The 26032-nt window shown below is 67.0% G+C and overlaps 1 protein-coding gene across 5 annotated transcripts in view; it reads right to left on the bottom strand.

The window, feature by feature from the left end:
- Window positions 1–1517: 1517 nt before the first annotated feature.
- Window positions 1518–26032, bottom strand: part of LGR6 (leucine rich repeat containing G protein-coupled receptor 6) — a 107064-nt gene continuing 82549 nt past the window's right edge. For 4 of the 5 annotated variants that reach the window (XR_008663643.1, XR_008663644.1, XR_008663646.1 and 1 more), the window contains 13 exons: window positions 21589–21657; window positions 20201–20272; window positions 19976–20047; window positions 18697–18765; window positions 17669–17740; window positions 16656–16721; window positions 15649–15720; window positions 15283–15354; window positions 13806–13931; window positions 12952–13112; window positions 9725–9805; window positions 2853–7172; window positions 1518–1570 (listed from right to left, as the gene is read on the bottom strand). Coding sequence is in view for 1 of the 5 variants with exons in the window: in XM_055319334.1 (XP_055175309.1) it covers window positions 5917–7172; window positions 9725–9805; window positions 12952–13112; window positions 13806–13931; window positions 15283–15354; window positions 15649–15720; window positions 16656–16721; window positions 17669–17740; window positions 18697–18765; window positions 19976–20047; window positions 20201–20272; window positions 21589–21657 (2188 nt within the window). In the remaining 4 variants the exon portion in view is untranslated. Of the gene's footprint in view, window positions 1571–2594; window positions 7173–9724; window positions 9806–12951; window positions 13113–13805; window positions 13932–15282; window positions 15355–15648; window positions 15721–16655; window positions 16722–17668; window positions 17741–18696; window positions 18766–19975; window positions 20048–20200; window positions 20273–21588; window positions 21658–26032 lie in introns of those variants that run through there. The other variant, XM_055319334.1, reaches the window with a different exon arrangement.

Raw genomic sequence — 26032 nt, 5'->3', positions numbered from 1 at the left:
TAGAACTCATCTGTCCATCTCTGACTTGGCAAATACAGAGGACTTGGGCTAGAGAACAGAAATGACAGAAAATGGGAATGAGGAAAGCCCAGGTCCTTACCCCCCCAGCCCCAGGAATGCCGGGAAAGGGTTAAAAGCATGGACACCGGGGTCGAGGAGCCCACAGACCAGCCCCTGCAGGGCTGCTTACCAGCTCTGCGCCCCCAGTATGCTACTCAGTCTTCCTGGGCTTTGGGTTTCTCCCACAGAATGGGGATAACGGTAGCACCTAGCTCAGGCGGTGGCTGTAAGGACTGACTCGGATAATGCACGCAGCACCCAGGACAGGGCCTGGCACAGTGCTGACATTCCTGGGTGCTTAGCTGGGGCCTGGGGATGGACACACAGGGGTGCGAGCACAGTTAGGCCCCGAAGAGTGGTTCTGCGCCCCTGCCTACGCAGTCTGCCCCGCGCCTAGGACGAGCTGCGCCGTTCCCCAGCTACAAACCCCTAATTAAAGAGGAGAGATGACATCCGTGACTGATCATATAAACATTGCAGATTCCAAGCTCTCCTCTCCTGCTGCCCCCATTCCCTCTCCCCACCTCTCCCCAAAAGCTATCTAAATAAGACCAGATTTTACCACCCACCTTGTGGGCAGTCTCTAAGCAAAGGCTGGGGACTAGCGATTTATCCTTCGGCTGCTGTGGGAATTCAACACACACAAATAAAGCTCCTTTTCCAGCCAAGTGTGTATTTTTCCATCAGCGTGTGGCCCCCGTGCCCAGGCTGTCCTGTTTAGGTCGAGGGGGCCCGAGGGAGGGAAAGCAGAGGGGGGAGGGGCTGCGGCTTCCGAACCTGCTCCCGGCCCAGAGTCCAGCCCGGGGCTGCCAGGGAAGCCCGGGAGAGGCCGGGTGGGCCCGGGGTGAGGGACGCAGACCCCGCGGTCTCCTGGCCTCTTGGCAAGTTGCCCAGGCTCCCGCCACGGCCCCACCGAGTGCCCATCCCTGGCTCCAGCTCTCAGTCCCCGTCGAGGATCACAGGCTGTCCAGTGTCCCTCCCGGCCCTGCTCCGGGCTTCTCCCCGTCACGTGCCTGCCCTTCCCCCTGACCCCGCAGCCTCACTGGACTACAGCCCGTTCCTCCCACGGTCTGCATCCTTTAACCAGGACCTTGCCACCCGGCCTCAGGAGAGGCCCTGCCGACGGATCCTTCTCCCAAACCTCCCATCAGAGGCAACTTCCTCTTGGGGACGGGAGGAGGTGCTGGTGGTGGTGGTGGCCCTAAGTTCCGACTCATCTGCTAGGCTCTCTGCCGACCTGGGCGCTGTGTCTGGGGCACTCGCCCCAACAGGGTCAGGTGGTGAAGTGGCCCCTTCGGGGGGAAAGTCCAGGCTTCCCTCCACGGATCGCCCATGACCGTATGGACGCTGCTCCAGTATTGAAGCCTCTGACTCCTCGGTTCCCCGGGAGTAGCTGCGGGCCAATGGGCAGCTCCTCTCCTTCGGTTTCCTCCTCTACAAAATAGGAGGGAGCTTACCTGGCCTCACGTGTCTCCAGGTGCTGGTATCTGGCCGTCCTGCGCTTCTCTACCTGTGGGATCCAAGGACACAGCCCGCTGGTGTCAGGCTTCGTGATGACACAGGTGAGGTGGCCTCAGCTACCTTGTCACCTGCCCTTTCCATTCTCCCCCCCCCACCTGATATGTTACCTTTGTGACCCCCCCCCAGGTTAACTGAGCACCTTCTGTGCGAGACCCTGTGGGAAGGGCTGACCCCACGACGGTGGGTGCATCCAACAGGCTGGGGTCCCACGGGGCCTGCCCGCGAGCCGTCCACTGCCAGGGGAGGCCAGCTGCGACGACCACGCTGTCCGCGGCCCCATCGGAGGACCGCCCACACCTGCGCCCCGGGCCCACGCGGGAGCCGGCCTGGGTGCCACCTCGTGGAGGGAGGGCGGCGCGGCTCCGGGGCCAAGGAAGCCGAGGGTGCGCAGGGGCCTGAGGAGCCCCGGGTCCGGGCCGCGGGCACAGCCGCGAGCCGGAGGAAGCGGTGACGTCGGGGAAGATGCTATTACCCTGGACGCCGTTGTCGCTGTTGTTAACGTCAGCGCCTCTACGGGGCAGTGATGCCCCCGACGCCCCCCGGGCACAGGGCTCCCGTCCCGCCTCCGGGTCTCCTCCTGGCGCCTGGAGCCTGCCCTCCTGCAAGGGCCGCTGCCTTCCACGGCCACCACGCGGTCAGGGAGGGCCCAGGGCGGCCCAGGGCAGCGTCCAGGCCCACGTGGCGGGGCTGCAGGGAGTGCAGCGGGGTAGGCGCCCCGGAGGCCGAGCGGGGTGGATTCACGTGGCTCCCAGGCCGCGCAGCCCCAGTGCTGCCCACAGGCACGCCCCTGAGCCCCCCAGGCCCTGTGTCCCTGAGGCCCGTGCACACCTGTCCCCCACCCTGCACCCCCGAGGCCCCCAGTCCCTGCGCCCCCAAGGCCCCGCACACCCGTCCCTGTGCCCCTGAGGCCCCATACACACCTGTCCCCCCTGTGCCCCCGAGACCCCCAGTCCCAGCACCCCCGAGGCCCCACACACCCGTCCCTGTGGCCCCGAGGCCCAGATGCCCTGGAGTCCCAGTGCGCCCACCCAGCGCACCGCGGCGCCCACACGTCTGGCTCCACTACTTAAGGAACACGATCTAGAACTCTCTTTCGACCCAGCGGTGGCACGTCTGGTAATGCGTCTTACAGACGCACGTGTGTAAATGACGTGCCTCCCCCGTTACTTGTCGCAGTGTTTGTAGAAGCAAAAGATCAAGCAAACCACATTTCCACGGCGGGGGGGCATGTGGCTGGCGACCCGGCCGGAGCGGAGCGAGGACACACGCACCGGCGTGTGCAGGAAGCAACTCTGGGCGGACGCGTAAGAAACGTCTAACTGGTGACCAGTGAGGGCTGAAGCGGCCGGCGGGGACTGTGGAGCAGATACACTTTGTTGGAACCGTGCGACTGTACCACGTACTCACACACCAGACTCCGAGGGAGCCTCCTGCATCACGGGGGTGAGGAGCCCCGCCGACGGTGGCAGGCGCGGGCGGCCCACGGAGACAGTCCACTGCCGGTGCGCTCGGGGCTCACTGACCCCGGCCCCGCCGCCGTCCCGGGCGCCCCGCAGAGCTCCCGGGTGGCCGCGGAAAAGAGCTGAGGGACGCACGTGATACGTCGCTGGCGCTTTATTATACAGAAGACTCCAAACATTTACATCTGGACGCGTCTCACTCTTCACACAGCTGCGGACGGCCTGGGCCGGCCCGAGGGACGGGGCCGCAGGGCGGGCGGGCAGCTCGCTCCGGGGCAGAGGCCCTGGAGGAGGTGGTGCAGGGGGGACCACGGGCCCTAGCGGCTCCCGCCACCCTCAGTACTCAGGCCCCTGCCGCCCGCAACTCTCCCTCCTCCGCCTCCCGCCGTCCTTAGACCTCGCAGTCTTCCCGGAAAAGGAGCGTCGGAAGGGGGTTGGGGAGCAGGAAACGGGGAGAGGGAGGCCAGGGGACGGTTAGTCCATGGTCTTCAAGTCTCAACCCTGGATTAAGTTTTGCTCCTGATGTGCTCAGAGGTGCTGTCAAGGGCGCGGCCCGGTCCAGAAGGTTCTCCTCTGCACGTCGGTCTGCGAGGACACCCTGGCGGGCAGGGCACAGCGGTTCCAGCATCGCCACCGCCACGGCCCTTCGCGTGGACTCCACCCGCGGACACCGTTCTGGAAGGTTTCACGTGCGCTGGATTATTTGGCGTCTGACTTTGTGTGTCGTCAAAGGCACATGAAAAAACCTGCACGTCCTCTAGGGATGACCGGGGATGACCGAAGAGGGACACACGGCCTCGCTAGGAAGCCGTGTGTCCCTAGGAACACGGAAACTACTTCGCCACCTGCTTTCGGGTGAATGTGCCACATGGACGAGGCTTCCCGAATCATGAAACCAGGTCACGGCAAACGCCGCCAGTGCCCCCACGCCCCCGCTCCGCCCCGCGAGGGGCAGGCTTGGCAAACGCCTGGATCTTTAGAAGTAAATGATGGGGACGGTGGTGCCACCCCAGAGCTTGCAGCCAACAGACCGGCGCCCTTTGCACACCAGAGGCCACCTGCGGGGGGCTGTTCCCACGACTCCTGAACCTCGCTCCACATCCCACGCAACACTGGCTCCGACTCCGGGGGGAAATGATCCCATGGGGCGGCGGGAGGCCGTGCGGAGGAGCCTGGGTGACCTGCGATCCCCCAAATCACACCAACGCTGTCATCCCTAGGGCACCTCGGAGAACTTTCCTCATGACAGTCACCGGCTCCCGGTTCCCAAAGCAGAGCAGCCTCGTCTTCCATGAAACAGGGAGCTCCCCGCATCCAGCGGGTGCACAGTCCCTGGGCCAGGACCCTGAGGTCAAGCTCAGCACCTTTGCCTCGGAGCGGGAAGCGTCCGGGCGGCTCCGCGGTCAGACAGAGAAATGGGCAAGCGCCACCCACCCTCTGCCTCCGCCGAAGCAGCAGGCGGCCCTTGGACTCGTGTCAGGATTTCCCCTGGGCCCTGAGAGAGCAGGGACTGGGGGGGGGGGGCAGGGGTGGGGGGGAAGATGCTCAGGGCAGACGCAAGGACCTTCTCAGTTGTCTTAATGGCTGGGCCCCTTTCCTGAGCCTTGGGTTCCCTTCTCGTGTCTTTGAGAATGTCCCGGCTGTCCCCCCTCGCCCTGGCACGGAGGGCGTGAGTGTCTGGGGTGCGAGCACCGGGCCACCTGGAGGCACTTGTAAACCGTAGGGCAGGAGGTCGTGCTTCTCCGGGGCGCCCGGGCGCCCGTGGCCCTGTGACACTTCCTACAAAGCAGTACGTGCAACGCAGATACCCCGAGGCTGCTGGCCGAGGCTCCTGTGCCACTGCCCCACGAGGCGGCGGGCCCGGGGTGCAGAGCAGGGGCCAGGCCGTGGCGGGAGCGAGCGACGGGCACGCGGTGGAGCCAGGAAGCCCGGCTGCCATGGGCTTCCCGGTGCGTCCCCCGCCGGGCCCAGGGACGCCCTCTCCAGCGAGGGCAGGAGACCTCCCTTCCCGGGGAGACCCGGAGGACCCGGAGGGTAGGGCGTGCAGTCTCCTCCGGTGGACGGGATCCTCAAGTCCCGGACGGGATCCTCAAGTCCCCGGTGGAACCGCCCGCATCAGGGTTTCCAGGAAGGGCGGCAGCTTGAGATGTCCCCGTAGCAGCAGGCGGTGGCCCGACCAGGGCCGCGAGGGCGCCCCGACAGAGCGCCGTTGACTCTGGGAGGCCCCGGCAGATGCCCCATGAAAACCAACCAGACAAACCGAAAGCTGCTGTCAAATAATCCGGGGCGGTGGATTAAACAACGTTCGACGGCCTGCGCGGCTGCCGGACTCCCCGCGGGCTCTGCTCTGCTAACGTGCCCCGCGAACGGCTAAGAGGGGGACGGAACGCGTCGGAGCTTCCCGGCTGACTCGGCCACGTCCTGTTGCGCGGCCCGGCTCGAGATTAACAGGACGCCGAGCGCGGTCTGTCCGCGAGTCAAAGGGCAGATGCCCAAGTGCCCCGGCAGGTCACCTACAGGTCTCTCTCCGAGGGGTGCCCCTGCCCGTTGCCCCCCGACGCCTGACCCGCTCGGCACCACCACCCCCCTACACTGTTTTGTGCTTTCCTCGTTTCCCTCAAGAAGACAGATTTGAGATCTCCGGCCCACGGCCTCGGGCAGGGCAGGGACGGCGGCCAGGGGAGGCCACGGGAAGCCAGGCCAGGAGGCACACGCCGGCCGCGGCCACGCACAGAGGAGACCGCTGCAGCCGCGGCTCGGGCGCTGGGCCGTCCCGCTGCGGATCACACGTCCGGTGAGTTTATCACACAAGCAGCCGTCACTCACGGCCGGGAGGACGGGAGAGGGGAGAGGGGCGAGGAGCCAGGACGGACATCTATAAGTGTGAGGCAAAGGCTGGGCCCGCGGGCTGCAAGGCCCTGCCCGCTGACGAGCCCCCACCCGCGGGCGCGGCTCCCTCGGCCCAGAGCCGCAGTTCTCCCTCCACGGCGGCTGGTGGGCTCCCAAAGTGGGCTCCCTCGGGCTCCGCAAAGTGGCTGCCCTCCGACCGGGGGCCCCCCGGCTGCTGACCGGAGAGGAGGGTCACTGACGGGAAGCCGTAGGGCTCCAGGCCGGGGGGGCGCCCAGCCTCGGAAGCGTCCAGAATGAGATCCACATCAGAGAAGGCCACCAGGGCCTGGGTGGAGTCGCAGGAGCTCTTCTCCAGCTCGCTGGCGGCAGCATAGGCAAGGGGCCCCGGGGTCCCCGCGCAGGGCCAGAGCCGCCGCAGGTCGTCCCGGAAGTGGGGGTTGAACAGCAGGTACAGCAGGGGGTTGAGGCAGGCAGGCAGGGGCAGGACCACCAGGAGCACGGACTTGACGGCCTCGGGGGTGACGGGGAAGAGGCCCAGCATGGAGGCGAAGCTGAGGAAGGCCACAGGGCAGTAGAGGAGCCCGTCGGCAAAGATGAGCCAGGCCACGTGGCGCACCATGGCGCAGTCCCACACGGCCTCCAGGTCGGCCCGCGGCAGGTCGCAGTAGAGCTTGATGTAGGCAGCAGCCACCAGCAGGAAGCACAGGCAGTTCATCATCACCAGCGCCACGGCGAAGCCCAGGGCGGCCGGCCGGCCCTCGGGGGGCGCGTAGGGCAGGCACAGCGGGGACGCCCCGTACTCGCCCACGGACGCGAGGGGCAGGGCGGCCGCCAGCCCGGCCAGCAGCAGGCAGCCCAGGGCCCCCGCACGGACGCTGCTCAGGGCGGGCGCCTTCCCGTAGGCCCGGACGCACGACACGGCCACGCTGCACTGCACGGCGGCCAGGGTGAGCAGCAGCACCGAGGCCTCGGACCCCAGCACCGCCAGGAAGCCCGTGGCCCGGCAGCCCAGCCCCGTCTCCCAGCGCGCTCCGTACTGGGCGAACTGGCCGAAGGTCAGGGCGTCGACGCAGGCCAGGAGGCCGCAGGAGAGGCCGCTCACGGCGTTGGCTCCGGCGATCGCCCCGACGACAAACTTGACCGGGGGCAGGGGGCCCGGGCCGCCCGCGAACACGCTCAGCAGCAGCAGCCCGTTGCACAGCACGGACAGCAGCACGATGGCCCACACGGCCAGCCGGACGCCCCAGCTCTCGAAGAGGTGCTCGCACGGCTTGAAGGGGCCTGCGGGAGACACGATCGGACGTTACCCTCCGGCAGGCTGCGTGACACGGGGCCCTGGGGCGCGGGGACACGGCCCGCGTCCTCAGGGAGCCCCGGCTGACGGAGGCTGACCTGGCCCCTGGGAACTCCCAGGTGGGCGGGGGGAGCGGGGGCACCCCAGCTCTTCCGAGGGGCAAACGGAAACACGCGGTCGGCCCATCTGTACGCAAAGTGCGAGTGGGCAGCACACGAAGCCAGGGCGGGCACGCGCTCAGCAAGGCGCCCTCTCCGAGGCCGAAGCCGTTAGAGGTCAGGAGGGGGCATCGGAGCGGGCGCGGCTGGCGGGAGGCACGAGTGGCTGCGGGGGGCCCAGCCCAGCCCGTGCCCAGCGAGCCACGAAGGACCCCCGTGGGCGAGCCTGGCCACGCGGCGTCGGGCCGGGCCGCCCCTGCCCCGGGACGGGACCGGCCGCCCTCACTATTTGGGAAGAAAAGCACAGTGAGTGCATTAAAATGCAGCCGACTCTGGGTTTTTCCAACCTGGTTTTGCACAAATGGGTGAGATCGTGCTGTTTTCTGTCTCCCCCCTCCAGGTTCTGTCCTCAAATCACCCGGTGACTTTGGACGCATGATGTCTTCATTTCCTTTGGCTTCGGACTCCTGTCCTGCAATGTATTTCCAGTAGCTTGGGAACTTGAGAGGCTTTTGTGGGAACTGCTTCTTTTTGTTGTTAAGGTTTCATTTATTTATTCATGAGAGACACAGAGAGAGAGAGAGGCAGAGACCCAGGCAGAGGGAGAAGCAGGCTCCATGCACCGGGAGCCCGACGTGGGACTCGATCCCAGGACCCCGGGGCCACGCCCTGGGCTGGAGGCAGACGCTCAACCGGTGAGCCCCCCCGGGCGTCCCAGGAATTAGTTTTTAAACGTATTTTCTCGATGGAAAAAGTTTGAAAATACGTTGTAGAAGTTTGGAAAATACAACATGGAAAAATTAAAACTGCTTATCATCCCGCCTCTCTCAAAGAACTCATTTTAGTGTCTCCATTTAAAAAAATATATAAATCTTAAAAAAAAAATAAAATAAAAAAATAAAAAAATAAAAAAAAAAATATATATATATAGTTGTTAAACTGAATCGGGATTTTCCACACATAGTTTTTAACTCCCGCTTTTCAAGTCGAAAAATTTCATCGTGCGCACTTCCCCGAATCTTCATCTTCCTGCAGGGCACGTTTTCCGTGGCTGCCTGCTGGGAGCTGGTCCACAGGGATGTCCCGTCACTTGTCGGACCGTCCGGACGACCCGCTTCCGAAGCGAGAGCGAGCGGACTTCGCCTTCGGGAGGGAGCCTCCTCGTTCCCTCGTCCTGGTCTTTGGTTCGCCGTGTGAGGTCCTGCGGCCGCCGAGGCGGGTGGGCTTCCACGGGAGAAGGGGACCCACCTGCTTCTGCGAGGCCCCCCTGCCCTTGCTCTGCGCTGGCACCAGGAGGTGCGCCGCCAACGCTCGTTGGGGGGAGAAGGGGTCGTGGGGAGGGGGTTTGATGGGGAGGGTGGGATGGGGGGTCGGGGAGGGGGGTTCAATGGGGAGGGTAGGGGGATCATTGGGAGGGCGCGGGGGGTGGGGTCGGGGAGGGCACTGGAACCAGAGGGGAGGCAGCAGGCGGGGCACACGCAGGCACACACGCTCCCCATCGCGGGGAAGCACACTGTGCCCCGCTTTCTGTTCCCCCAACAGCTCCTTCCTGGCTTAAGCAACGCACTACAGCCTGGGGCGGGCGGGGGGGGGGGCGGCTAGCACTTTATTGTATTCTTTTTTTTTTTAGGATTTTATTTATCTACTCATGAGAGACCCAGAGAGGCTGAGACAGGGGCTGAGGGAGAGGCAGGCTCCCTGCAGGGACCCCAACACGGCCTTGATCCCGGGAGGCACCCCCCCACCCCACCCCCGTCCGGCCCTGCGCCCCCAGGCGCCCTGCCAGCACTGTCAATGCCGAGCGGCTTCCTGGCTCAGCAGCTGGCCGCCCTGCATCACAGGGAAGGGGATTCTCGTCCTTCCCTCACAGCGAGGTGGCCTCAGGCTGGACTCCAGGCCGCTTCCCCCCCACCCCCGAGGGCTGGACGGGCCTGGTACTGTCCCGGGGTTTGACCCTGGGGAGTCCAGGCGGGAGGCCGTGGCCTCTCTGCGCGGCAGGGCCCGAGGGCTCTGTGAGGCCACCTGAGGGAGCGCCCCAGCCGCCGCCCTGCGCACCCACCGACAGCACCTTCCTGGGGCTCCCTCCACTGGGAGGCGCTTTCTCCAACGTCTCCTTCTCCAGGCTCCTCTGGGCAGGCTGCTTGGCTCCCCCACACCCCGCACCCCGCACCCCGCAGCACCCGCCACCAAGGGCAGACCTGCAGCTCCCTCCCCAGGAACCACCAGAGGAGCCTGCGTGGCCCACGGGATGTGGGCGCTTAGGCAGCGACGGTGCCTGAACCATGGTCACGGCCGTGGGGGGCTGGCCTGGCACCTCGCGGAGGTAGCTGGCTGTGCCTTCCCCGTCCCCCCCCACCGCCTGCCCCCCGCGCCCGTCTCACCTGGAGCAGGGCTGCACTGCACGCTGGGGCGCGGCCGGGTGTCCTCCGTGTCCAGCTGCAGCTCGTCCAGATCCAGGTCATCTGAGAGGCAAGACGGCAAAGTGGCTTGGGGGCCGGGAGGCCGGGGGGCTGGGGGGCCGCAGGCTGGGGACCGTCCAGCTCCGCGTCTGTCCAAAGGGCCGGCCGTTCAAGCGGTCACCCCAACGCACGCCGCTCCCCGCAGGCCGTCCCCGCGGCCGCTCGTCTGCTCCACTCTCGGGAGCGACCGTGCAGCTCCGGGCCCACTCGCCACTATCTGCCGGGCTGCTCTTCCCAGCAAACGCCGCGTGGGAGGCTGGCCGCCTCGAGCTCTGAGTCAGCCTGTCGCGTCCCCCCACCACCCCCAGCCTCGTCCGCCGGGCGGCTCAGACGCGGGGCAGGGCTGCCTCCCCAGGAGCCCCCGGTCCCCCGCTGTCGTTCCGGGTGCGGCTGCGAACACCATGAGCTGGGAAGGACATCTTTTTGCTTTTTAGAGAGCGAGCGAGCGAGCGAGCACGAGCTGGGGTTGAGGGGCAGAGGGAGAGAACCTCAGGCAGGCTCCGCGCCCAGTGTGGAGCCTGATGCGGGGCTCGACCCTGTGACCCTGACACGACCACCTGAGCCAAAATCAAGAGAGTGATGGCAGCAGACGGAGCCGCCCGGCTCCCCAGGAAGGGCCCCTCTGTGACGGAGCAGGGAGCCGGACTGTGTTCAGAGGACGTGAACAGGGACCGTGGCGCTGGAGCCCGCTGCCTGAACCGTCAAAGGCCCCGGGGGACTGACTCGGGCCAAGGGCTTGCGCTGCACCTGCTGTGCCGACGCACGAGAGGTGGGCCGAGGGCCCGTGGGCTGCAGCAGCGCCCGTCCGCGGGGCCTCGGGCAAGTGCAGACGACCTGCGGGCGGCAACACGTGGTCCTGCTCGCGGGGAGCCCACGCGGATGGAAGAGGACGGAGGCGTCCACCGTCGGGTGCACCGTCAGCGGCCACGCGGATGTAACTGGCCTGGCTCTGGGCCGCACCAGGCCGGCGAATCCTCGTCCTCATGGTCTCAGTAACCTCCCGGCAGTGCACGAAGCAGGCCTGGACCCGTTGGGCAGATGAGGAAACTGAGGCTCGCGGATGTTAAGTGGCTCGCCCGAGGTCTCCAGCCGGAGTATGACAGGGCAGAACTTGACCAGTTTGTCTGACTCCAGAGCCCGGATATGTAGCCGTCAGGCCTTCCCGGGTGAGGGGCCGATCTTGGGGAGGGGGGAAGGCGCCTGGAGGGGGCGGCGGGGCGGCTCTGCGGCTGCGTGAGCTGCGGGTGACTTGCCACCCGAGGTACCGGAGCAGAGAGGCCCTGACGTGAGAAAGGGCCATGACGGGGTCGTCCTCTCCGATCCCTCCCATTCCAAGTCTGGCCCCTGCAGCTCCCGTCGCCCGAGGAAAGGGCGAGAAAGACCAACGTGTCGTCAAAGAAACCCTGTGACTTGTTTGAATCAAATGAGATTTTTGGGATCCCTGCATGGCTCAGCGGTTTGGCTGAGGGACACCTGTCCAGGGCGTGGGTTTCAGGGACCGGGCCCCGCGGCCTCGTCCTCTGTCGCACAAGTAACGGAGCGGTCACTCGGCGTCACGCCTGTCCCCGTCTTTGGCTCGTGTGGCTTGTTTCGTCCCCAAAGGGTGAACACGTTCGGTTGGGTGCTGTCCCGGGGGGCGGGAAGGCTCTGCGGGGTGACGCCCGCGGCCCGGCCTGGCCTCCGCGCCCACCGTGCTCCCTGCCCGGCCCTGCTCCCCCGCACGGAGCCCGCGAGTCCTTGAAGGCAGAAGCAGGAATCAGCGGAGGGGGCAGCCCGCGGACCACGTCTAAGCTGGAGGGTCACGGCCACGGTGTTAAATAACCAGTCTTCAAGCGGGGAGGAAATCGGGTCCGGCTGCAGCGAAGCACCTGGCCTTCCTCCTCCAGGCGAATGAGCCCCGCAGGAAGTGGGGGGCCCGGCCCAGCTCCTGGAGGGGTGCAGGCACCCATGACCCGACGCCCTGGGGCCCTGCAAGGCCTGAGCCTGAGGAAAGTTTCCGGGGCTCCTTGCAGCCCCGAGGGAGTGCAGCCGGCCGACTCCGGGACCTCCCTGGGGACGGCCGCCCGGGAGGCTGCTGCTGCGGCCTCACACCCTCCCCGGGGAGGGACACCTGGACACCCCCACCCCGCGGGCGAGCCGTGTCCAGACGACGCCCCCCCCCTCCCGTCCAGGCCGGGAGGCGCCCGGCTCCCACGGCGGTGCACCTGCTGCGTCCTCCAGGCCCCAGGTGCCTGCGCTTCTCATCCACAGACCAAACACAAGGAACGAGGCTCTAAGGGGGTCAGCGTGGCCGAGGCAGCTCAACCCGTAAACGGTGCAGTTGGGGTTAGGCCCCAAGTCCGTCTACACCGCCACAAGGTGCTTTTCTTATGTTTTGATTTTTCTGTTCAGCTTCTCCATGGACATACCGTCCACACGGAGGGGGTCAGAGACTGGAAAACACGCCCAATACCCCACGTGGGGCCCCACGTTGCTTCCTCCTGAGTCTACGTCGGCTCCGCCACAGGCGTGCAGCTGAGGGGCTGGAAGCGCTCCCCTCGGCCCTTTGTCCAAACACCGGCCGGTGACGATCCCCGAGTCCCCTCGGCTGCCCGCCTGCACCCTCCTTCCTTTTACCCCAGCGGTTCCAGGAACAGACCCTGGGGCCCGTCCCTGCGGGGTCCCCTCGGCCCTGGTGGCCTCCGCGAGGCAGGACGGCTGCGACGCTCGTGATCCCGTTTGGCTCTAGGACGTACACTGAGGGGCCTTTTTTTTTTTTCTTTTAAGCAGGTTTCACTTAATTGACTTGATTCAGCCCCGCTTGGCTCAGGGTGACCAGGACGTGGATGTCCTTCCCGAGAGCGGCCTGCCCTCGAAGGGCCCGCGTGGAGAGGGAACGCGCGGGTCGCAAGGACGGCGGAGTCGGGGCCGGGAGGCACCCTGTGCGCTGCAGAGGGCGCGGCGGGTGTGGAAGCGTCACTGCTGTCCCCGTCGCCCCGTCCGCTCCTCCCCAAGCACCTCTGGGCGGCGTCCCTGGCCGCGGTGCCAGCAGGGCTCACCTCCCAGGCACTTGGGGTCTCCCCCCGCAGCCCCTGCCACGACCCCTCTCCGCCCCGAGCCTCCCCTAAGCTGCCGCAGCCCCCAGCCGCCTGCCCAGGCCCCGCACTCACAGTGGTTCTCAGCCTGGCCGGCCAGCAGGCCTGGGGGCCTCTTCGGGGCTTCGTCCTCAGCAGGGTGGAGGTCCTCAGCCCCCCACTGCCCCGAGGACTTGAAGAAGCCGCCACAGACGCCGTAGGCGCAGCACTGGTAGGCGTAGGGCACCTCCAGGATCCTGGGGGCGGAGGGGCTGCCTTAGGAGTGCTTAGGGCGCCGGGCCCTGGACCCCACTGCGTCCCAGGACGGTGCGGCGGTCGGCTTCCTGCGTGCCGGCCTCACAGCCTCTGCGGGGCCGAGCGTCCGCCCGTCTTTCCCTCACTCGTCTGAGAAGGAAATGGGACGATGAACTTTCCACCGTTGCTGGAGTCCCCTCGGGAGGCTCCGAGCGGCGAGCAGCCCCCCAAGCCCGCACGGCCCCCCCGCTCTGCTCCCGCCCAGCCGGCCGCCCTTCCTTCCTGTCCAAGGAGACAGGGGCCCTGCGAGGGCTGGAGCAGTGCCTCCGGGCATCTGGTCGGCGGCGGCGGGAGGCTCGGGCCGCACGGGCTGACGGCCTGCGTGTCACTGGCACGGGGGCTGCTGGGCAGCTCGCCCCCACCCGTCGGCGCCCTGGGCCTGGCTGTGACCACGGGGCCCAGATGCTGCCCTGGGGACAGCAGGGAGCAGGGAGGTCCTGGGGCTCTCGGCGTCCCCTCGGGCCGGTGCTTGGGACAGAAAGACACGCTCTGAACCCGCTGGGGCGGGCGGGGGCACAGGCCCGTCCCACTCAGCAGCGGCCGGACCCGCAGGCTCTGGGCCCTCCGGTTTTCCCTCTGCCCCCACGGCCTCTGCCGCGGCTCCGGGGCAACCCGCCCAGGGCCGGGGGCCTCACCTCAGCTTTGGGAAGCTGTCCTTGGAGAAGGCCTGGGACAGGGCCAGGTTCCCTCGGAGCTTCAGGTGCATCAGGCCCCCGAGTCCGGCCAGCGGCAGGGTGCTCAGCTGGTTGTCGGTCAGGTCCCTAGGACAGAGGCGGTCGGCGGTACTGGCCTGCGCAGGGCCCAGGAGACCCGAGCCGGGACAGGACAGGAGCAGGGAGGCGGGCGCGTCTGTGCCAGGGCCGGAGGGCGGGCACGGTGGCCGGACCAGCCGTCACCCACCCCGCACCGCTGCTCACGGGCTCACGCCCCAGACGCCGCGGGCCGACGATGCACAGGGACGGCTCCAAAGTCACACCGAGCCGTCCCAGTGGTTAGCAACAGGCCCCCCGACCGCAGCCCCCTCCGAGGGCCCCTGGGTGCCCGCTGGGGGCACCTGCTGTCCCGCCCACACGATGGGCCAGGATCGGGGGCTGGACAGAGCTGCTCTCTGGTTCCGCAGTCCAGGGAGGGGGACATGCACGGAGCCGTTTCGGGGACGTGGGACCCCAGAGCAGACCCCAGGACCACGGACTGCGTGTCGTGGAAGGGCCTGGACTGGAAGGCAGGAAACCTGGCGCTGTCCCCGCCTCCCTCTGTGCCCAACGGGAGTCACACGTTGGCCTGAGTTTCAATGTCCTCATCCTTCAAAGGGATAAAAATATCCACCCTACGTATCTGGCAGGAGCAGAGCAAACAGGAGCGGGAAGACCGAGGTGCGAGGTTGCGAGGCCCGGCCCTGCGCCCAGGGAGGCAGGCTGTGAGCACCGGAGAGGCGGGTCCTGGCCCTGCTGCCGGCCTGGAGGCCTCCCTGGGGAGGTGAGGGGCTGGGCTGCGTGACCCCCGAGGCCAGGGCTGGACCTGGCCCCGAGGGAGTCTGGGGGTCACTCATAAAGGCGTCCTATGAGGTGGATGCGCCTCCAGGACGTGCAGGCAGGCAGTGGGCTCCCCCTCACACGGGAGCCCTTGTGCAGTACACAACCCGCACCACAGGCCCCTGCCAGCGCCGCACGCTCCCCGTGAGCCTCCCGTGTAAGGCGGGGGCCCTGCGACCCCTGCCACCCGCACGACGGCAGCCCTCGGGGGTGGTGCTCACGCAGGGGGCTGCTGGGCTGAGGCCCGGGCTCCCACACCTGCTGCCCCGTCCCAGGGTGTGGAGGAGCTCTGGGCCCGGCCATCCTGTCGGCACGTGTGGCCGCTGCAGGAGGGCCCGAGACCGGGGCCCCGGGAGGGTCGAGGCCACCTCGGTGTCACACGACACGAGCAGATGATACAGAAGCCAGGCCCTCTGTTTACCAGGGCCCACGGGCCGTCAAGCCGACCGTCAGAATGACTGATTAGGGGGGAGGCCGCCTCCCGGGATGTGCGGTCAGTGCCGCGTGTCCCCGTCCCGCCCACGGCCGCGCGGTCCTCACTGGGATGCATCACCCGGGGGAGGCTGCAGGGAGCACTCACAGCTTGACGAGGGAGCGCAGGGTCACGAAGGCCTCGGGGTGGATGGAGCGGATGGCGTTCCAGCTCAGGTCCCTGTGGGCAGGGAGGGCATCACGGGTGCGGCCAGCGCGGTGGGGGGGGCTCGCTGTGCCCATCCCGGCTTCTCCTCCACCTGCTCCCCATCTGAGCTGCCCCAGGGGCGGGACCTCCAGCCCCTCGGGGGAGCCACCTGCCGCCTGGCTCCCAACCGGGCTGTGGCCACAGGGAAAGGGGCTGGGAAGCCGCTGGACGGGGAGGCTCCCTCCTGGGTGTGCGCGGGGGCGGGGGTCAGAGCGCATTGAGGCCCGGGCTGCGGGGATGGCCACCCGCGTGGCTGCGGGTACTCACAGGGCTCGCAGGGAGCTCAGCTGGCTGAAGGTGTCGGCTCCGATCGCCCCGATGCGGTTGTGCTGCAGGCCGCTGGGGCAGCGAGAGAGGCCACATGAGCCCGCAGGCTCGGACCCCGGCTCCGGTCCACGCCCCCCGCACCGGGAGGAGGCAAGCGGAGCCCCCCTCTCCTGGCGCGGGAAGAAAGGGCCCGGCCCGCGGAAGTCTCCAGAATTAAAGGGAGCACGAGGGGATCCGGTTGCCGCGGGTAAGTGGGTCAGGAGACAAAGCCACAAAACCATCCCTGTGGCCCGAAAGGGAGTCGGTTTCCAGGGTTCCCACCGGGCTGGCTCCCAGCCCAGCCAACCTCGCCCCGGGGCCTCCCGACCTCAGGCCAGCAGCAGAGCGCCGCTCCGCCCCTGGGTGACCCCTCGCTGGCCCAGCTGGGGGCACAGCTCGGGGCTTGGCCCCTCGGAAAGGGACGGAGCCCGGGCCCCACAGCGCCGAAGAGCCTCCTTCCCTTGGCACCTTGATGGACGGGACAGGCCCGCCCGCCCCTATCCTGCCTGGGCCCAGGGGACAGACCCTGAGCCCAGGGGACCCAGCCCGTTGGCACAAACAGAAGCTGGGTGAAAAGAGCTTAGAGCATTTTCAAAGTGGCTTTTGCCTCGTCAGATTTGAGCCGTAGGTCGTCCTCCCGGGTACGAGCGTGCAGGTGTTGAAGGGGGTGTGGACCCCCGACCCCCTAGTCTGACCCGGCCTGGCCCCCGCCGGCCCTGGTCACCGTTGCCCTCGCTGCCACTGACCCCGAGCGAGCCACCCCCGACGGTCCGTGCGCCAGCTCCTGGGTGCGGCGTCTGTGGTCCCTACAAGTCGTGTCGGGGCCTCCGCCCAGCTCCCTGCACCAACCCCCCGGATTCCACGGGCTCAGGGAAGGGAGCGCCGTCCGAGCGTGTGCGCTGACCCCTCCCCGCGGACCCGGCCCGGCTTGCCTGCCTTCACCTCCCCCGCCTCACGCCCCGACTCACATTTCCTCCAGCTTCTGGCACCTGTGCAGGCTGGGCAGCTCCTCGATCTGATTGTGGGACAGTTCCCTGGGGGGGGGGGGGACAGGGTGGGGGGTGAGGGCCAGGAGAAGCAGCTCCGACCAGGCCGTGCCTCCCTGCCGGGCAGCCACGACCAAGAGGACCTGCAGGGACGTGGCTGCAGACACACCTGCCGCCGCTGAGTCTTCCCTTCCCTTCCCCCAGTCCCCTTGCACAGGGAGCAGGGCCAGATGAGGCCCCCGGGGGAGTTTTCCCAGTAGGGGGGCCCTGGGGTCCTGGGGAGGAGGAGTGAGAGAGCAGAGGCCACGGGCGCTGGGGCGGCCCGCGGGGAATGCGTCAGGCCTTACTGGGTGAGCTGGAGTGAAGCTGGGGCCCCGAGGGATCACCTGGCCCGGCCCCTCCCACCCCATGAGGACGCGGAGGACAGAGGGGACAGAAGCCGCCAGGGACGCCAGCCGGCTGCGGGGCCGGGTCTCCAGCCCACGTCTCCAACCTCCCCGCCCGAGCTGCGGGCCTTGGTCTGCGCGGGGGCCTGCGACTCCCGGTGGACTCGGGGGAGCAGGCGATTCTCCTGGACGCCGGACCCGGTCCCGGAGGACGTCGAGTTCTTATCACTCGCCGACTGATGCCGCTCACCAGCACCCGTCAGGTGCCGCACCACGTGCTACGCGCCCGACGCACGCTTTGTCCGATCCTCACACTTTTATCCACATTTTGCTGATGAGGAACGGGAGCCCCGGGAGGTTGGAGGCTGCGCCCCAACATGTGCTGCGGCCCAGTGGCAGAGCAGGGCCTTAGACCCAGGTCCGGCTCCAGGGCCGCGTGGTTTGGCCCCGGGCAAGAGAGCACAGCCCGGGCCCTGTCGGGTGGGCGCTCAGCAGAGGCCCAGCTCGTCCCCTCCAGGAAGAGCGGCGGCCGAGTGGGACGGAAGCCTTGGCCACCCCCGGGAGCGAGGGCCCGATGCCAAGACAGGACAACGTCCGCGAGACACTCACAGGACGCGGAGCCGCGGCAGCTGCTGGCACATCCCGGGCGGGAGCAGCCGGATGCCTGCACGGGTCAGGGTCCTGCGGAGAGAGGACACGTGGCTGGCACCCACCCGGGCCCCTTCCCTGCCCCCTGGCCCGGGTTCGGGTGGCTCTGACGGGGGCACTGCACTGACACAAGGGCTGGGCTGGGCTGCGGGGCGAGGGGAGCAGGCCGGCGAGTGCATGGAGCTCGGGGGGGGGGGGGGGGGGGGGCGGGACAGAGGGACACTGCCCGGGGGCGCTGCGCCCCTGCCACCTGCCCACCCGGCCACCATGCCCGCATCCCAGTTTCACAGCAGCCCCCCGGCAGCACTGGGCAGCGGGACGGCCACTAGGCTGGCCTCTGCTCCACCGCAGGGGTGCGGCCGCCGGGCGGCAGGAAGACACCGCCCCAACCCCCCAGTGGAGCCATGCGAACCGTGGGGACCGAGCAGGGATCTGCTCCCGCGCCCTGGGGAGGGCAAGGACAGGCCCCAGCAGGCCTCCGGGAGCAGGGGACTTGCAGGGCAGGATGCGGGGCCGGATGTGCTCCCTCATGCTCCTGCCCGGGGTCTGCTTGGCTGCTCCACGCACCCCCGAGGGTTCTCAAGGCCGCTGCGCTCCCACCCTCCCCTCCCCACCTGCTGCAATAACAGGGCGCAGCAAAGTCCTTGCGGGAATCGCACGCACGACGGCCAAGGACGCCTCCTGGCCCTGCGTCCACAGCCTCGGCCCGCTCACGGCTTGGCATGAGGAGCTCGGGCGGCGCGTCTGGAGGATCCCCGCGAGGCGGACAGAGGACCCGCCTCCTCCCCCAAAGCCTGGGCCGCCGAGGCCGTGCCTGCAGCAGTGCGACCCCCGGGGCGGCCACGGGTGCTGGGCTGCGTGGGGACCTCGGCCGGCAGCGGAGGAAGCAGGCCCATAGGGGCAAGCGGAGAATGTGGGCGGCCCTCGGGGGATGGGCAGGGGGATGCCCTGGGGGTAGGGCCCAGGCAGCGGGGTGGGGACCCACTCACAGGATCTCCAGGCTGGTGGTGCCTTTGAGGTCGGGGAACTCCTGGATGTTGGTGGCGCCGTTCAGGGACCTGGAAATGCATGACAGCGTCTGACGTGGGGCCTGAGCATCTCGGGATCCGGGCGCCCCACCCGCGCGGATTGTCCCTCCAGGGATCCGCGTCATCCTTCCCGTCCTCAGAACACCCGGCAGCCCAGGCCCCCTGGGGCGGAGCTTTGTCCCCGGAGAGCTGGGACCGGACCTGGGAGAGCCCAACAGGGCCTGAAACTGGCAGCAGGGCCCCGGCATAAAACAAAAACGAACAAACAAAAAATGCAGGTAAAACACAGGCAGGGGCATGGGAACCGCCTCTGTTTAGAAGGCTCCGGCGTGGGCTCTTCGGAAAATGTCCTTGGCTGCAGGGGTTTGCTAATTAGAGTCTGAGCTGGGGTCTCCCCCACCTCCTCATCAGCTGAAGCTCACAACCTCCCCCGCCCCCCGCCCTCTTCAAGTGCATTAGTCCAGCGGCTCTTCCCCACCCCGTCCTCCCTGTAGGGAGCCCGGGGACCTGCAGAGCCCTGCACCCACACCCTGTAGGGAGCCCGGGGACCCGCAGAGCCCTGCACCCAATGCCAGCCCAGCTGCGCACGTGGCGCTGCCAGATCACACGGAGGCGGCATAGGGTCCAGAGAGGAGCCTCGGCCCTGGAGTCCAGGGTCCCATCCAGGACAGAGCAGGGCCCCAAGCCTCGGGATCCATCCACAGATGTGCTGACGCTGACGCCACCCGCCTCGCACGGTTAGGGTGACGAGGGACGTGATAAGGGAAGCCCACGCTTTAAGGTGTCGGTTATGTTCCTGCGATGCCATAGGTAGCACGCAGTCCGCGGTGGGACACGGCCTGGGAATGACAAGAATGGGAGGAAGGAGCACGGGGATGCCTGGGGCCCAGAGCAGGGAGGGCGCTGCAGCCCAGGGCCGCGGGATCCACGCTCCAGGGCCCGGGAGGAGCAGGGCCGAGCCCCGTTGTTGGTTCCTGCAGCCAGTATTTAGGGAGCAGCTCCCCAGGCCACAGACAGCTCCTTGGCTCTGGAGAAGGGCCCCTTTGTGCTCATTTGGGGTCTGGGAAGAAGCCACGGGGCGGCGGAGGGAGGCTGAGTGCAGCCGGATCTGGGGCCAGGCCTGAGCAGAGGCCGCAGCCGGAGGAGCAGGCCTTGCAGTGGGGGCTGCACCGGCAGGGGCGAGAGCTGCGGAAGGCAGGCGAGCCGGCGGGAGGGGTGAGGCCCGGGGAGTCCGACTTACAGGGTGTGCAGTTTAGGCAGGTCCTGGAACGCTGACCTCCCCACGCACTGGATCGGGTTATCGTAAAAGTGTCTAGAAGAAAAAGACCCAAAAGCCTAATTTAACCGTTCGGCCTTGGAGCGGGGACCCAGGCCGACCCCTCACCCACAGGCCGGGCCGGGCGCCCCCTCCTGGGCTCCCGCCTCCCCAGCCCCTGCAGGGCCCCCCAACACGCTCGGCGCTCACATTGTCTGCAGCAGAGGGTTCCCCATGAAGGCCTTCTCTGGGATGGCCTTGATGTTGTTGTTGTGGAAGCCCCTGGAAGACAGCGCACGAGGCAGTGAGGACGGGCAGACGCCCGTGCAGGGAGAGGCGCGTCCCCAGGAAGCTTCCGGAAGGCACCTAGGGAGGCCTTGAGCCGGAGACATGGCCCGGGACTGACGGTCCCCCTCCGGCCTGTGACGTGGCCGCTGCTTTCCTAACACGCCGGCCTCCCCTCTGACTCTCGTGAAGGGGGGAGGAGAGGAGCCTCGGGTGGGGGGGAGTCGGGACCCCGGGCCCCACGGAGGAAGCTGAGGGGGTGGGAGGACGGCGGCGCCTGAGATGCGCCCCCAGCGAGGCCACGAGGGCGGCGGCGGGAGGGGTCGCGCCGTGGGGGCCGAGGGTCGGGCCGCGGGCAGAGGTCGGGGTGGGTTGGCTACAGGGGACAAGACAGAGTCCCCTGAGAATCCCGAGCAGGCGCCGCCCATCCTGGCTCTTCATCCCTGGCTCCCCCACCTGAGCCGAGCGGGAGCCGCAGGCCACTCCCCCCGCGGACCCTGGTCACGTGCACCCACGGCCCTTGCACGCCCACCGCGGTGGGACTGGCCTCGCCTCCTGGCTCTGCCCCTCCTCCGATGGCTCCACTGCCCCCATGGCCACGGGTGCGGGGGGGCGTTCACACCCTCCAGTCTGGGGCAGTCCCCATGGTCAGGGGCCGTCAGGGGGGTCCCCACGGTCAGGGGCCGTCCAGGCCCCCCGAACCCGCAGGCTCCCGCCCACGACCACAGATGCCCTCCCGCTGGCCTCCCCGGCGGCCGCCCCGGCCCACTCAGCCTCCAGCCTCTGCCCGCACGTTCCCGCTCCGAGAGCCTCCCTGCGCCGCCGGAGCTGCTGGCCTCACGCGGACCCTGCGCCATGTGCCTGTCAGCCTGGGGCCCGTTTAGCTACTGCCGTGCAACCAGGGCTGGAGTTACCGACCAACGCTCAGCTGCTGTCCCGGGCCCGGCTGGACCCAAAGGGCGGCCGGGGACAGCCTGGGCCCGTCCCACTCCTCGTTGGCGTCGAGGAGCCAGCCTGGGGCTCAGGGCACAGGCGGTGTCCGCGGGGCCCCACAGGCACCTCCTGCTGTCCCCTCGGGATCAGAGGTGGAGGCGCGACCCCGTTCAGCAGCCCTGGCTACTGTCCTCATTCACCCCCGACACCCCCAAGCAGCCAGGGGCAGGCCCGGGCCCCCCGCCCGGAGGCGGCTCAAGCACGTGGCTCCAGGCCGGCCCGGGCCGTTTCTGCGGGGGACACACTAACAGGTGTGTGACCACTGGGCCCGCCCCGGGGACAGGAGGGCCGGGGACACCCACGCAGCGCTCGGAGCTTACAGTTCCTGCAGTCTGCCCAGGGTCCGGATGGCGACGGGGAACTCCTGCAGCTCGTTATAATTCAGGTCCCTGGAGGGGAAAGCAGAGCAGCGGTCACGGGGCGGCCTGACGGCAGGTCAGGGCCCCAAGGAGCAGGATGCTGGCCCCGGGTGGGCCTGACCCCAGAGACGCGTCTTCCGGTCTGTCTGATGCACCTATCAAGCCTGGAAACACGGTTTGGAACGTGCGTGCTCCACTGCCGCCCCCAGACCGTCGGCTCGCAGCCTCCCCGGCCGCAGAACTGTTTGGAGGAGACACTGGACGGAGGGGACCCGGACGGACTCCTCCAGGAACGATCCCCGCCGGCCGAGGGGAGCACCCCGAGTGCACACGTCTGCAGCCGCGGGACGGGCAGAGGGGACATGAGGTCATCCCGGCCACCTCGTGGCCAGCCCCAGGACTCTGGAAGGTTCCATCGGGTGGCTGTTGGCCAGCGGGGGCCTCTGCCGTCTATCAGAAGGATCAGTGCTTCTGATCTTTGGGTGGCGGCACGACAGCTGGTTCTTATTTTCTCTTACGCTTCTCTTCATTTCCCGATTTTTTTTTTTATTATTACAACGAACATGTGTCACACACACAGAATCAGCAAACAATGGAGCCGTGTTTTATAAAGAGATTTTACGAATTTACTTATTTGATGCATTTTTAAAAAGCAGGAGCCAATAGGGGCGCCTGGGTGGCTCGGAGGGTGAGGCAGATATCTGCCTTCGGCTCGGGGCACGAGCTCGGGGGCCTGGGATGGAGCCCCGTGTCATCAGGCGCCCTGCTCCGCGGGGAGTCTCCTCGTCCCTGTCCCTCCGCCCCTCCCCTGCCGCTCGTGCTCTCTCGTCTCTCAAGCAAATAAATAAATAAAATAAGTAAAATCTTAAAGAAAAAAGGAGCAGCACCCCAGGTTGTAAAGGATGCAGGGAAACATCATGCAGGATACATGATCGGCCGGAGTTAAATGCGCACGATCTTGCAGACGTGACTCAATAGCGTCTTGCACCCCAAGCCACCTCAAGTCCAGGAGCTTGTCCTACAGGAAAGGCCACACCCGGTGTGACGGCGTCGGTGCAAGGGGGCTCACGTGTTGCTGTCGGGGTGGCAGGGGCAGCCCGGGGCCCCAGTGGTCACGGCCTTGCCTGCACCATTGCACAAGGGGTCGTGGGCGTGTGTGTCCTGGTGGCACTGACGGGCGAGGGCACAGAGGACACATGCTGGAGCCCAAGAGCAAGTCCGCCTCGGACCCGCCTACGACGGAGAGGTAGGGGAGCCCTGCCTGGAGGGGGTGCCGGCGGCCCGGGGAAGACGCCACAAGGTGCCGAGGAGACTCTGGGCGTTTTGCTCCACGTTGTGAGCCCCCCGCCCCCCCCCCGCCGGAGGCTGCAGAAGAGGTCATCGACCTGCGAGACTTGTTTCAATCTATTTTTTTTAAACATTTTATTTTTCTAGTGACCTCTACGGCCGCCGTGGAGCTCAAACTCACAACCCCTGACCGAGGTCAGGAGTTGCACACTCCACCGACGGAGCCGGCCGGGCGCCCCTCAACCTTCAAGACTTTTTTTTCTTTTTAAAGATTTTATTTATTTATTTATTCATGAGAGACATGGAGAGAGAGAGGCAGAGCCACAGGCAGAGGGAGAAGCAGGCTCCAGGCGGGGAGCCCGACGCGGGACTCGATCCCGGGTCTCCAGGATCACGCCCCAGGCTGAAGGTGGCACTAAACCGCTGAGCCACCCGGGCTGCCCTATTTTTATGTTTTAATTTATATTTCTTTGACCAAGATTTTGAAGTTGACTTCCGTTTCACCCGGTGGCCGGCCAGCTGTAGCCCGCGCGGAAATGTGTCTGATCTCGCGGGGTGGCCTCGGTGCCTCCGGAGCCCCGGGCCGAGGTCTGCGGTCTCTGGCTTTGGCGGTGGGAGGGGGCAGGGGCGGCAGGCCGGGGCCCGGTCCAGCGTCCCCCCCGGGATGGCCCACGCCCAACTTGCCTCGTCTTCGGAAGCCGTCCGTGCCCCGACGACTCATAAGAGGACTGCCCGTGGCCGGGTGACCGCACCCCAGGACACCGATGACCGGCTGCATGCCCTGCTCGGCGCTGCTCCCGCCACGGCCGCGGGGCTTGAGGGGTGCACAGCCAGTGTCCACGGCCGGCGCGGGGTGCGTGCGCGGCTCCCCACGGACACCAGAGGCGCTGCGGCGGGGCCGGGCTTCCCAGCGCCAGCAGGACGCAGGGTCGTCGGGAGGACCCGGGTGCCAGGGCTGCGGACGGGGGCAGCAGGGATTGGGACACGGGCTCTTTGGGTTTTATGAGGCTTCACCATCACGTGTCCGTGTCCCCAAAGCAAGGGCCCCTCCTAACCGCCCTCAGCCGTTCGGGAGCTCTCTGCCGTGGCCGCGGAGAGCGGAGTTCCTACAGGCGGCACCCAGGCACCTTGGCTTCGAGGCTCCCTGATGCAGGGTCTGGCCTCGCTCTAGCTCGCTGCTGGGCCGCCCCCGCCGCCCTCAGGCCCCCGCGGGCCGCCCGGCACCCGCCGCGTGGTGCACTGCAACTGGCACGACGCTCCTGATTGTGCAACACACGCATGTGTCAAGCCGGCAGGCCGCAGGCCCTCAGCCTACACTGCAGGTCAGCCCTGCCTCCGTGAGGCCGGAGGAGGAAGTGTCCCCCCTGCTGGGGCTGGGACCCACCAGCAGGACGAGGCCCAGCAGACGGGGCATGAGCGGGTCCTGGGTGTCACGAATCCTCACAGCCCTGCCCTCCTGGGCCTCTGGGTCTGTCCTGCAGTGGCGGGGCGGGGGGGGGGGGAGGTCCAGGAATTTTACTTTTAAAATTCTTTTCCAAAAAAAAAAAATTCTTTTCCAGTCTTATTTCATTTAGATTCAAATAACATGTGGTGTATTATTAATTTCAGAGGTGATTCAGCCGTCGTATTTAACACCCAGTGCCCATTGCACCACGTGCCCTCCTTCATGCCCGCCACCCAGTTACCCCATCCCTCACCCCTAGAAGGATTTACAAAATATGTAGATTTCCTTTATTTATTCATGAGAGACACAGAGAGAGAGGCAGAGACACAGGCAGAGGGAGGAGCAGGCTCCCTGCAGGGAGTGCGACGGGGGACTCCATCCCAGGACCCTGGGGTCACGCCCTGGGCCCAAGGCAGATGCTCGACCGCTGAGCCCCCGGTGCCCCTAGTGCAGGATTTTTAAACATCCAGCCTGACTCCTTCATGGTCTGTCTGCCCTTCCACTAGCTAGATGCCAAAGGCCCTGAGGCCGTGGGGACGGCAAGATCCTGAGTCACCACGTGGAGGAGGCTACTTGCCCAGAAGCACCCCCTTGGGAATATTCTACGATCCAGAAGCAAACTTCTATTGCATTTGAGGCCTCGTACATGTTTTGGCCTATTTGCTACCCGACCTACCTACCTAGACAGTCCAGCGTCAGCCGGGATTTGAACCCTGGCAGTGTGGGTCCCAGGTCCACACCCCAGCTGCTACGCGTCTGCCAGAGGGACCTCTTTAGAAAGCCAGACTGGCTGTGTCACGCTCCTGCTGAGCGATCTGCAGAGGCCTCCTCATCACCGACAACAAAGTTCAAGATCCCCCGTGGGCCGCGATGCCACATGGGACCGGCAGCTCCATCCACCCCCTCGGCCCCCGTGCCCCGCGCTGGCAGCCTGGGATGCCCCCCCTCCGGCTGCGCTGTCGAAATCCCAGCCCCCTTTGAAGTCTCGCTCAAATGTGCCCTCCTTCGCGCCCCCAATCCCACGCCTGGGGTCAGAATGAGTCACTCACGCTCCTGGGGCTTTTCTGATGTTTCGCCCAGGAGCATGCTTAGCGCCAGGGTGGTAATAACGGGGCGGGGGGGTGATGAGGATGATGATAACCGTAATTACCATCCAACAGTCACCTCGCTGGGTGATTTATTTATATACATTAATTCGTTTCATTCCCATGCCAGCCCTTTGAGGTGGGTGCTTCCCTCGTCTTTATCTTGTAGGTGAGAAACTGAGGCCCCGAGAGAGGCACTCGGACCCTCGGACCGCGGGACGCACGGGCTGGGCTGAGGCCCGGGCGGCTCGCGTCCAGAAGGGCGCTGCCTGCACACGTAGCATCCTCCCCAGAGACAGGGGCCTGCTGCTCTCAGGGAGGCCGCGCGTCCCCTTCGGGGTCTCCCGAGGCCCAGGCCCGGGGCCGCTATGGGAACAGTCACTGTCAGGGTAACACCGGAGCTGCGTCGGGGCCTGGGGACAGCTCGCCGCCCAGGCCCTCTCCGGCCCCTGGGGATCAGGAGCTGACTCGCAGCCCTCGGGCGATTGCAGAAAAATCCCTCCGGGCACAAGCTCGTTGGTCACGGGTGGGAGACGACGGTGTCGCCTCCAGCTGGGAAAGTGGTCTGAGGCCTCAGTCTGCTCTCCCT

This window comes from Nyctereutes procyonoides, unplaced genomic scaffold (genome assembly GCF_905146905.1).
Source record: "Nyctereutes procyonoides isolate TBG_1078 unplaced genomic scaffold, NYPRO_anot_genome, whole genome shotgun sequence".
Classification (NCBI taxonomy): Eukaryota; Metazoa; Chordata; class Mammalia; order Carnivora; family Canidae; genus Nyctereutes; species Nyctereutes procyonoides.
The sequence above is the reverse complement of the archived record's forward strand: the minus strand, read 5'-3'. Positions and strand labels throughout refer to the sequence as shown.